The sequence below is a fragment of the Phalaenopsis equestris genome, unplaced genomic scaffold, assembly GCF_001263595.1.
Source record: "Phalaenopsis equestris unplaced genomic scaffold, ASM126359v1 Scaffold000840, whole genome shotgun sequence".
NCBI classification, from domain to species: Eukaryota; Viridiplantae; Streptophyta; class Magnoliopsida; order Asparagales; family Orchidaceae; genus Phalaenopsis; species Phalaenopsis equestris.
This window is the reverse complement of record NW_018165280.1, coordinates 2359092-2371345: the sequence shown is the minus strand read 5'-3', so window position 1 is coordinate 2371345 and position 12254 is coordinate 2359092. Positions and strand designations below refer to the sequence as shown.

Genomic DNA, 12254 nt, shown 5'->3' with positions numbered 1-12254 from the left:
CATTGCTAATCGAAAGAAAGAAATTACAGCAGCAATTCATCATCATGCCTACCTTGATCAACAAGAAAGGCTTCACTGTTTATGATGTTAAAATTGCCTGTTTGCTTGCTTGCTTGTCATCATGAAAAGGATGTTGTAATGAGTTAAAGCAGTTTGGTGGGTTAAATTTCAAGTGTCGGGATTGATATAAAGTTTCTTCAAAGGATGGCCGTGTTCAAGTGAATGTAATGAAAAAGGACGTCAATTTAAATACGAATTTAATTGAATAGCTGTAGTGTACTTTATCGTAAAGAAAATTTGGTGATTATGATATTGTTTTTAAATTTAAATTTTGGTTAAAACATTCAATTAGCTAAACAATTGAACAACGCGATGCAAGAAACTGATAGGTTCATATTCATTATTCCATATTAATGGCTCCTCTTAAGGGTTTTTTATTATTATTATTAATATTTTAAACTTGTACCGAGTGTATATCCACGTCTCTCTTTGGTTTCACATAAACAATCACGTCTCTTCAAAAGATTTTCTGACAATTTTCCCTAAGCTACAACGCGATAAAATTCCTCTAATTCTAGTTTTTTTATTTGTTTATGCTTGCATTTATGCACAACCATGCGCCTTTTACACGTGGAAATGTCATGAATGAGGAAACAAGATTCTTCGAATAAAATCATATATAATGGACATACACAAAACACCCACAAGGCCAACACTAATGAAACAAATAAAATTTAAGATTCAATTCGATCTAAATCAATAGAATACAATGTAAATGCGTTTTATTTTTCATGTTTCATTTTTGATAAAATGAACCAGTAAATAAATTTACCCTGAAAAATATGAATAAATGTATTTTTTTGCCCCTTGACAATCCCCTCACCACAAGACAACAAGCCTCGAGTTCTCATAAACAAAATAAGAAATACTAAAAGAAAATTTCACTCAATTTCTCTTCAATCAAATAAGTGGTTTTCACATAAATATTTCATTACCTTTTTGTTTCCAGATTAGATCTTATGTAAACAAAGTTGACAGATGTATGTTGAGCAGCAAAGGAACAAGAAAACAAAATTTATTTCAAGATATCAATTAGAAAAAAAAAAAAATGTTGATGAATATCATAATGTAGTACAATATGAGTTAATGAATTTTATGCTTTCCTCGCAAATAATCTCAAATTCTTTCCTCCTCGTTAAAAAGTGACCTTATAATCAAAAGACAAAATACTAAAAAAGTTCATAAATAAATGCAAGAAGAGAACTATTAGCTTCTAAAAGAATACTTCCTGAAAAATGTTTATTGAGATTGGATGCACCAATCCTTATATCTTAATCTAAAATCTCAATGAAGTGCAACAATATCCCGTAGCTTTGACCAAAAAAAGATTGCTGACCTAAATAGAATTCTTCAAGCATTGCATCTTCGCTTCCCTGTGGAAAACGCGTCCTGAAGTAAGAAGCATTTACAATTCCCTTCATGCAGGTGATAATTCTAATTTAGATATTTCACCTATAAAAGGTGATACATTTATCTTCATTCCAGCAAGAAACGAATCTTATCATACAAATCTTGTTGATACAAAAAAAAAAGAGAACATAATAACTTGCACGGAAAATCAAATGAAAGAAAAATTCACATCTAGCCCGCCTGACTCATACAGCCTCATAGCAGACAGTGAAGTTCAGAACAGATATCAGAATGAAGGAAGATGGTTTTCCATATTGACTTACAGTGATCATGGAAAGTTACTTTAAACTCTGGAAGGAATTCCATGAAATACATCATCATATATGCCCGGCTCAGAAAATCAAAGGTATTTTGAAAGCCAGGGGATTTCTGGGCAATCCTTCAATGCGAAAGAAACATCATCACTGCAGGAGAAAACATGAAATGTTAGAATAAGGTTTGAAGAATAAGGTGATAATTAAGAAAATCTTTCTTAAGCAGCATATGATTTGCAACATTTGTGAAATCAAAATTTAACTTTGATATGGTCTTGATCACATGAATAGACCTCTTCTGGTTCAAGATGAACACTTATTGCAAGGAAGGACAGTGAGTTTTGCGAAGAGAAGTGTCACAACGAATGATATTCTACGTAGATGATTTTTGGAAGGTTTTGAGGAACAAATAGATATATCAAAGCAAGCAATATCAACAATAAGATGGGTTGAGTGTGATAAAGCCATCTCAAAATAACCAAAATTGAAAATTAGTAAGGGTGAAAAAAAGACATACCTAATGCAAAAGTCTCCTGCCAATGCAGGAACTAGACAAAGGTTAATATTATTAGGCTCATACCTATTGCAAAAAGATTGTTTACGAAGTGAATTGACAGAAATTCTAACCTACAACAACAACAACAACAATAACAAGCCTTTATCTCCATTGTATCTTATTGAATGCCATATTTTCATTTAATTCTAATAGATTAAGATATTTTTTATACAATATGCCTAAGTCTTTTTAGGTCTACCTCTGTTTTTCTTAGCACAAGTCGAATCTAAAACATCTACTCTCCTAACAGGATCATCAGATGGTCGACATTTAATGTGACCAAACCATCTAAGACGACTCTCTCTAATCTTGTCCGCCATTGGAGCCACACTAACCCTACCACAGATTTATTCATTTCGCATTTTGTCTCTAAGTGTCAAGTCACTCATCCACCTAAGCATTCTCATCTCAGCAACACTTAACTTTGTTTTATGATTCTCTTTTAAAGGCCAACATTCTGTGCCTGCCATAGAGCCATAGAGCATTGCAAGTCTCACTAACATCTTACAAAATTTTCCTTTTAGTCTAAGGAGTACTTTTCTACACACAATAGGCCTGATGCATTCCTTCACTTCAATCAACCAATTTGAAGTCTACTAATAACATCTCCGTCTATATCACCATCACTCAGCAACACAATTGTCTCCAAGTGTCAAGCCACTCATCCGCCTAAGCATTTTCATCTCAGCAACACTTAACTTTGTTTTATGATTCCTTTTAAAGGCCAACATTCTGCGCCATAGAGCATTGCAAGTCTCACTAACATCTTATAAAATTTTCCTTTCAGTCTAAGCAGTACTTTTCTATCACACAATAGGCCTGATGCATTCCTCCACATCAACCAACCAATTTGAATTCTACTAATAACATCCCCATCTATATTGTCATCAGTTGGAACAATATGAACTTGAGATATCTAAAATTTTCACACCTTTTTAATAATTTGAACACCTCTAGTTACAATTGTGCCACTAGAGCTACTAGTACTAAAATTACAGTCCGTGTATTCAATTTTAGATCTACTCAAACGATGGCCTTTACACTAAAATGTAGACCTCCATAATTCAAGTTTTTCTTGAATTATTTCTGTAATCTTATCCATAAGAAGGATATCATCAACGAAAAGAATACACCAGGATACATCCTTCTGTAACCTCTGATTGGCCGCATGACACCAATGCCGACTTCTCCATCGCTCGACATGTAACCTCTACATCGAAAGCTTAAGCCAACATGCAAAACAATATTAATATAGTAAGATTCATTGAATAACATGTCAAATGCTTACATTGATTTATTAAAAAGTTTAACAAAAATGCATGTTATTTTCTCTTTCCTTGTATTACGACAGTTTAAAAGTATGAGTAATCGATGATTTTTTTAGCTCACTGTTATTTTTAAACTAACTTTCATGTTAAATTAATTGATTAAAAGATAAAAGATAGAAGAGAAAATGTGTATAGAAAGCGCGGACAACCAGTAACGAGATAAAATTAAATATCTTATTTTTATTTATTTTGATTAGTAACTCTTTCATTTGTTAAATAGTAAATGAATATAGAAAGCACAGTTTTCACCGTCCGACAATCTGTTTCCATATTGGTTAAATTTCAAGTCCTGGGCCGAGTCGTGATACTTTTTTATTTTCATCTTTAATGCACTTAAATTAAATCTTTTCTTTTCTCTTTGTTTGGCTAGTTTATGCCTATATTTTTTTCACCCTCTTTAGTATCTAATTTATTATAAAGACCACTAAAAGCATTCTAACACTTTTGGAAAAAATACCTTTATTTTATATTAGAACTCACCTCTAACTTTCATAAAGCAACTCTACAAACTATGGGTTTTTGACTCGCACAAGATAACTACCACATAAAAGCAGCAAGCAATGACCGCTACAGCTGAATAATTAGAATTAGCACTCCATTGCTTGGATTTTCTTTTGTTTTAATTACACTAATTCTTCAAAACTAATTACAGTGCCAAAAAATTCACTATCATAAGGTATGTCTAAAAAATTTCACCGTGAATTAAAAAAAATGGAAATGCAAATTCGGTATAATTTGTTATTAATAAATTTATGCAAATCCAGCAATCAACCTTGGGAAGTTGAGCTGCATCCTTTGCAACCTATGCTTTGCACCTTCCTCTGAAAGAATGATTCTGCACTCGCCAAGCTTGCAACTGCAAGAAAAAAGTCAAATAATGCAAATTTGTTAAACCAATTAAATCTTAATTTATAAGAACATCAATACAGAACTACAGACTGCAAAATATAATATGTATTATATAGATTATATTTCATAAGGTGCATGTTAAAAGATGTTAAAATAAGAAGCTGCATTGTGAACCTAAATGTCAAAGACAACACTGGAATTAATGTTAATCAGGCTTAAATGACTGTGGTGAGAAAAATATCATACAGAAATAGATCAAAATCATGATGGAGATGCATCTTAATTCCAGTCACAAGTATTTCAGAAATGCACAGCTGGCTATCCAAACTGACAGAAGCGCTAATAAATAAATCTAACATCAAAAACAATAAACCACAAACTGAACAAATCATTAATGTAATTGCTTAACTGCTTACCAAACTTTCAAGAGGTCATCCCATCCAGGTAGTAATTCCCTGTTACTTGAACACAGAGACCGAATAGTAGTTGCCAACTGAAAATAATAAATAAATAAATAAACCAAACCATATGAGAAATGCATGTAGGCATGTGCACGAGGGGGTTGAAGGTGATAAAATAATAAAAACAAATATAAACACAACCATGAACTAGTTGGGATGTCAAGGTTTCTAATAATGGATAATGAACATAAGTGAACGAAAATGCATTATTTCAATATTATACATCATTTTGTATATTATTCAAAGTATAAAAAACAGCAACAGGATAAGATTCTTGGTTTTAGCTTCTTAGCACACTTCAACCATGCAATTAATAAAAAAAAGAAAAGAAACTAGAAGAAAACTTCAGAAAATTAACCACCGTTCGTAAACAGATTTTGCATGTGGCTTCAATAAGGATGTTTAAAAAAATAACAATTATTCCTCTAGATGCTAACCAAATGAGGCTTAATTGTGCATGCTTCAACCATGTTCAAATGATGCCGACTGAATTGTGCAAATCACATTCTGTTGTACCTCCTCTGAGTTTCCAAAATTGCAGTGTAAAAGAGAAGAAAACTAACTTTTTCAAAGGTAACCTCACCAAGCCCGCTCCGGTAGAGTTCATGGACCATAGCTGCCAACATAATTTTGCTCAATCTTGAAGAAGTTTTCATTATCTGGGATCAAAACATCGATTCAGTTACAACAACAAACAGGTTTCTCACAGTAATCAGAAAGATGCAAATACACGAGCAAAAAATGAATATACATGCAACAAAATATCTCATATCCGAAAACTCATAGATTGCTTTGTCAAGTTCTAAGCTCTCTATATCATCCATTCTAAACTCATCTTATGTATGCTGTCTTCAAATGCCATTGGCCGTGAATTCTATCAATAGCTGCCGTTTAAATAAAAACTATTATATAACTTAAAATCTTCATTTAAGAATACAAGCAGGGAGGTGTGTCAACAAACACTGGACAAAATAATAAAGTTATCTTGGCCGTCTCCAAAACCCTAGATAAGCATGAAAGTTCAAAAAGATTAAATCGATCCATTTTTTTTAAGATTAATCGTATTCTAGTTGATCATTTGTCATTTTTCACTGGAGATACAAATAAGAATTATTTATGACTCACCCGAATATGCGGAGCTTGAAATACCTCATGTATGGCAGCTTCAACGTCGTCCATACTGACAAAATGTTTCCCTGTGAGACAATTACAAAAATGAAGCATACTTCATAACATTCATTGGAGTGATTGTACTTAAAAGGTTTAAAAAATATATGAAATTGATACATGAGCATTAATAAATAACTCTTAATTCCCCATGATCTCAAAGAAATTCATGAAATGAAAACTAAAAAAGCCTTAATACAATAATATTGCGAGAACTAATTATAGTTGACACATTTCTTAAATGGAAATAATAGCAAAATCAAGCTGGAAACCAGCTAGGGAATAACAATATATGAAGCAACATTAATAATTATATTGTCATGAAGAGCTACATGCTACAGACCTTCAGGCAAAGATTGCCCTAAAGAAGATGAATGTGAAGATTGGGCCAGTTGTTTGAGTCGATAGTCTGCCACCTCCGCTGCTCGTCGACATATTTCCAAAGCTCGCCTAGCATCACCAGACATGGCTGCAACCTGCAGGTTGAAGAATAGAAGAAAGAGGAAAATGAATTATATAAGCACAAAACTTCATGCTTAATAGATTATTCGTGCGTCAAGTTAACATGTGATAACAGGTTTGAAGAGATAAAAGTTCTGACCACAATCAAGTCTAAAGTTACTATAAGTTAACCAATGGCTGTACACAACAAAATATGGTTATTAACCACCCCTGTATTTGTCCAAAATTTCCATTTTTTGGGGCCATGAAATCATTTTTTAAAGAAATTATATAAATAAAATAGGGCAGCTCATCATTTTTTATCTCGCTCACAAGAAAGGCGCCCACATTGCGATCAGATGATCCACCCAGCACAGGTCCTATGCAAACTCTCTGGCCAAAGCAGTTGCCTATATTATACATGCATGTTGCGTGCATCACATGCCTTGACCACAACTTTGATAACACATGAGCTCCTCCAGAGGTTGTAAAGGGTGAGTGCTTCTGTAATACCCACTGCCATATAGACATAGTACATGTATGCGATAACCCAAACCACACAAGATTTAAATTGTATTTGTGAGTGTATATTGATTTTCTAATGAAATATATTTAAATATACACAGTTTGATCATTCCGATGTTCCCATAAGCTTACTATAGTCAAATTCTAAGCATTATGCTCTACAACCAGTTATATATGACATGAATAAATCAACAATCTATGGTACAATCTTTTAAACTATAGTGCGATAAAGATGATATAAGTCAACATCTTTGCACTCATGGAGTCCTCAAGTGTCCATGTTATAAATTTTATTTGGTATTGATTGAGTTTAGCATTTCATGGATGTTCTTTCATGAGTTCTAGTAGCCTTATATTAATCTTGGGTGTTGATTCCTTGGGCAACTTGATTTCAATTAAAAGAAAAATAATGTCAAATTACCCGACTAATAACCGCACCGCACCGGTCTTTTTAACCCATTTATTTCATCCAAACATTTGGGTGAGAGAAAGAGGGAGAGAAGCACATGTTATGAGGCTTTTAATCTGATTTACACAACGAGCCAGTGGAGAGAGTTGCTCAAGATAGGATATAATTCTCCTATCTTCGATTTTGGTATAGTGTTTCACTTTACAGGATTTCTTGTAGTATTCCCTAGTGTGAATTTTATTGTGTTTTACTTTATTTCAACTAAATATTTATGGTTAGATTTGTAGTATATGGCTACCCATATAATCTTATGTATTCTCATATATGTGAAGTACATTTGCAGGAGTATCTCCATATGCTATGTTATCCTACAATATGGAATCATGCATGGCAAAGGCAAAGTGAATGAGGCTTACGTGAGAATTATCGGTCATGTATGTTGATTTATCATAGGTGGTATGTTTGTTAACTAAAATGCAAAACATACATCATGTTGGTTTAATGAAGATATTGTGATACAAGGCCACTTGGTATATTGTGAGTTACGTCACGTACGCCATTATACCTTGTAATGCTCCACACATGCACACTACAGCACACATTTTTAGTTAGGCGTGAAAGCTACATAAGTAGGAATATGCTCCTAGATAGCTAATCAGGGTCCCACGATCAAAGCTAATATCTATTAATATTGCCCATATTTCCTTTATTATAAAATTAAATTTGTGATCTATAAAATTACTCACTTATGTCATGCATTGCTATCATCATGTTGATTTGACCTTGTGTTTTAAAATATAGATTCTCATGAAATTCCAAAAAAGAATCAAATTTCAAATATTTGTATGTAGAAATGAAGATCCAAGAGTGGTTGGACACCTACTCAACTGATAATTACATATGTTCTTTGTAGCCAAAAAACTTCGATATAAATTTGTTGCCATGCATGCGATGATCTCAAACAAATTAAAAGAAAGCAGACTCTTCTAACTGAAGCCTTTTATCATTTTAAAAATGAAGACAACTAGCCAAAATGGAAAAATTTTAAAAAAATAAAATTCACTGAACGTTTACTTCATAAGGGTTTCACGGTATAATGAATACTCATAATTTCTTGATTCATTACATAGGTAGAGTTGAAGGAAGCGAGCATGGGGCCACACCTTTCTTGATGCAAATTCAATAGCTTGTTCTTCAAATGCATCAATGCCTTTAAGGCGACTAGATATAATTTCCTGAAGTTGTTGATAGTTGTAAGGGCCAAAACAAAGCCTCTGCATCCCCATTCGGCTTGAGATTCTAGGAAGGAACTTCTCTGGAAGATCCATAGTGTTAGCAACCCCTAAAAATTTTATATAAAAGTTAGAACTTGAAGAAACCACAACATTGGAGACAAATATAGTCCATTAAAAAGCAAGTCCATGCTTCATACCTATAATAATTAGATTCGAGTCAGGTTTGGTGGGCCAATCAAGAATGTTATACAACACCTGAAATAAACAAAGTCAAATTCAAGAAACATGGAAAATATTGCAATTGGAATGTCCATAAAATCCTAATACATCTTCATGGATCCATGTGGTATAATATTAAAAAATCAATGTAAAAATAGAAATCAAAGACAGAGATTCACCGATTGATTCCTGGTTAATAAAAGATCAAGTTCATCTACAAGTAAAACACATGGTCGGTTTTCTTCCTTGCCAATTTTGGTTCCCTCAGAAAATCGCTCATTGAGAATGCTAAGAGCCTTCTTCCACCCAACTCTATGCCCACTCAGAGCTTCATAAATAACCTTTATAGTCAAGTTGATCACAATAAATATTAAAAGATGCAAGAAAGAGCTCGCTTCAAATAGATTGCAGACTAGACTTATTACAATACCCTGTAAATATTCTCTGGTGAGGACAATTTGAGACCATTAACCTCAACAAAACAGAAAGGCCTCATTCTTCCAGCATCAACTTCAGCCCTAAGGTTTTTCAGGACAGTAAGTACAGTCATAGTCTGCAGGTTGATACAGAGAAGTATTAAAAAGATAAAGAGTCTTCAAGCTTTTAAATAAAAGAAATAATAAATGAACAAAAGAAGAAAACACTCTGTAAAATGAAAAAGGTTTTTTAGAAATAACAATAGAGAAGTATCACAAACCTTGCCAGTTCCAGGAACACCATGAATATAAAGACAGCGACCTAAACAATGGTCTTCGCAAACAGCACCTTTGATAAATAAAGTAATCTCCTCCATTTCCCTAATATATAATCATAGAATTTCAGGAAAAAAGATCAAGAGAAAAAATCGCGTCTTATCAAAATGAAGTAAATACTTAGTTCTGCAAGGTAACGTTTTGGGCAAAGCTGTTAGCAACAGCATCGATTTCGCCCGTTCCAAGTCAGTTGGCTTGTAAAGCCTCACATGTTCTGGAATTTTCTTCAATCCTATCTTGTGAAGACCAAATATCCTCCCCTGACGTGAATTCTAAGAAAAATTTGCATATACAAACATGTGAATTAAACAGAACACATCAGGTTAAGATGAAAAAAAAATGAGAAGCGTACTGCAGCTAATTCATGAGTTTGAGTGAATTTTCCCGTTGTGTCATCATCGAAGTCCGAATCATCTTCACTGTCACAACCTGAATCATTAGTGTATTTCCAATCTTCATCATTTCCAGCCTCTTCATCCTATAGCATAAATTAAGATGAAAAATTAGAGAATGTTCTAAAGGGCAAATCAAATGCATATTCTAGTTATAGAATGCCTACATTGTCACAGTCAGCAACTTCAGCAAGACGCTTGAAACTGTGCCAGCGAACATCATATTCATATTCACAATAGAACACATCATCACCCTCATTGTTTGCATCGGCAAATTCTCTAGGGTTCATGACATAGCAATGCCTAAGCACAGATTCCATCTGCAGACAAAAAATGAAATATAAATCAACATTACTGCAGCAAAGCTGCAGTAAAAGTAAACTAAGCTAAATTAAAATCAGAGTTTCAAACGGTTGGCATTAAAAAGTCTACAAGGAAATTAAAGATAACAACAGGTTTGACTTATGTATGGCAAAGTGATCAAGGTTGACTACAAGGCAATAACATACAGCAATAAAATCATCCATCACTGCTTTGAAGAAAACCAAACGTGGTCAAACGTGAGACTACTTTGTAGATATGGATAATAGAATACGTTCATTGCTTATAACTTTGCTTCGTTAGGTAAATTATAAAGAAAAAACATGCATGATGCAGATTATCTGGTATCAAAAGTCAGACACTTCAAACTAATATTACCTACGACTTACTGTCATAATATGATAACAAGAAAACATATGCCAAGAAACTTTACCTTTGGATATCTACTTGTCCAACAAAAACACAAGTTACTTTTCAATAATTATATAGATAGTTACACTATTCACCACCTATAGGTTAAAGAATGCGGTCAAATATCACAGCAATGGTGCAGCTAATTCTTACCATACTTAAGGTGAAATCTGCTAGCCCCATGAACGCCCTGACTCGCCATTTGATTTTGGTGAAAACAACATTATTTCAAATTTAGATTTGTTAGAGTTGTTCTTTTGCATCGATAATATATTTTCACATTTGATAAGATCGAGTAGATATTTCACTAAGATTTATCTAAGATTGAAATCCAAATTTTGTATTTGCTTCTTTTATCTTTGTTTTGTTGACAAATTATTTGAAGTGCTATGTGCTCTCATATTTCTCCTAAAATTAATTTGGCAAAATTATTTTTTTAAGAGAAATTTTCTACCAAACTTAAATTTCATATTGCTGGAATTTTTCAGAAGTTATATCACATGCTTCGTGAGCAAATTTTCTTAGTTGTTCCTTTAATCAATTTCTTTTACTTACATTAATTAAAATCACTTTAGTTAGATTATTTTTTTGAAATTAAGATTTGATATTGATAATAAATATTATATATCTAGTATCATATGCTAGTATCACGCATTTTTTAGAAAATATATTCTTTTTAATATCTTTAAAAATAAAGTTGATAATACCATTGTTATAAGAGATAAGTTCGTGACTTTTTGTACTTAATTTTTAAGTCTTGTATATATTACATTTGTTTTTCTTTATATGCTGTCGGTCAACTTTTTTTTCGATTGATTTATTTAAAAAAAAAATATGATATATTGAAAATAATTTTTGAGATTTAATTTAAGTATAAAAGATATATAGTTTGAGTTTTAAAAGCAGTATGTTTTAATTTTTGAAAAATGAGACCAAATGGATCTCATTAGTCTGAGAGTTTGCATAATCGTGTCTGATACCGCGAATACTACACCTTCCCGAGAGATAAGTGTAGACCTCGGCGATAGACCCAATCCTGCAAACTAAGAGATTTGTGACATCCGTTTGGTCTGCGAACCTTTTATATATGACCGACAAATTCCCCTATTTAATACAAAGATTAAATAGGGTTTATTTTACCTGGGTTCCAAGTTCCCTATAGAGGCAAGCCCCTATAGTTAATTACATCCCAAATGACGGGAGCCACTTGAGAAAACTCTCGATAATGATCAATGGTTCTAGTCTTCAAGAATTCAAGGTTCAGGTTTTCAAGGTAGGACGTAGAAGGGCAAATGGGAGTGGCTCAAACATGAACAGTTATTTCAGGAGTCCAAATAAAAGAAAAGGTAGGGGATGTCACAGATCCTGAGGAGAACCCTCAGTGACTTCCCAAACTATCCTAATGTGTGGCTGCATTTTTAGAGATGATGTTATTTAAATGTTCAATCCTGCCAATTTTATTAT

The 12254-nt window shown here is 33.0% G+C and overlaps 1 protein-coding gene across 3 annotated transcripts in view; it reads right to left on the bottom strand.

Moving 5' to 3' along the window:
- Positions 1-1171: 1171 nt before the first annotated feature.
- The window catches only part of LOC110031682 (origin of replication complex subunit 1-like), a 33165-nt gene continuing 22082 nt past the window's right edge, over positions 1172-12254 (bottom strand). Inside the window, exons 3-17 of one of the 3 annotated variants that reach the window (XM_020735015.1) lie at positions 10226-10378; positions 10019-10144; positions 9787-9938; positions 9612-9711; positions 9345-9467; positions 9094-9255; positions 8893-8950; positions 8624-8802; positions 6429-6561; positions 6044-6114; positions 5482-5577; positions 4874-4950; positions 4381-4464; positions 1734-1874; positions 1172-1449 (exon numbers count right to left, since the gene is read on the bottom strand). In XM_020735015.1, the coding sequence (XP_020590674.1) occupies positions 1811-1874; positions 4381-4464; positions 4874-4950; positions 5482-5577; positions 6044-6114; positions 6429-6561; positions 8624-8802; positions 8893-8950; positions 9094-9255; positions 9345-9467; positions 9612-9711; positions 9787-9938; positions 10019-10144; positions 10226-10378 (1578 nt within the window). In that variant the 3' untranslated portion in view covers positions 1172-1449; positions 1734-1810. Of the gene's footprint in view, positions 1450-1733; positions 1875-4307; positions 4465-4873; positions 4951-5481; positions 5578-6043; positions 6115-6428; positions 6562-8623; positions 8803-8892; positions 8951-9093; positions 9256-9344; positions 9468-9611; positions 9712-9786; positions 9939-10018; positions 10145-10225; positions 10379-12254 lie in introns of those variants that run through there. The other 2 variants (XM_020735014.1, XM_020735016.1) reach the window with 2 other exon arrangements.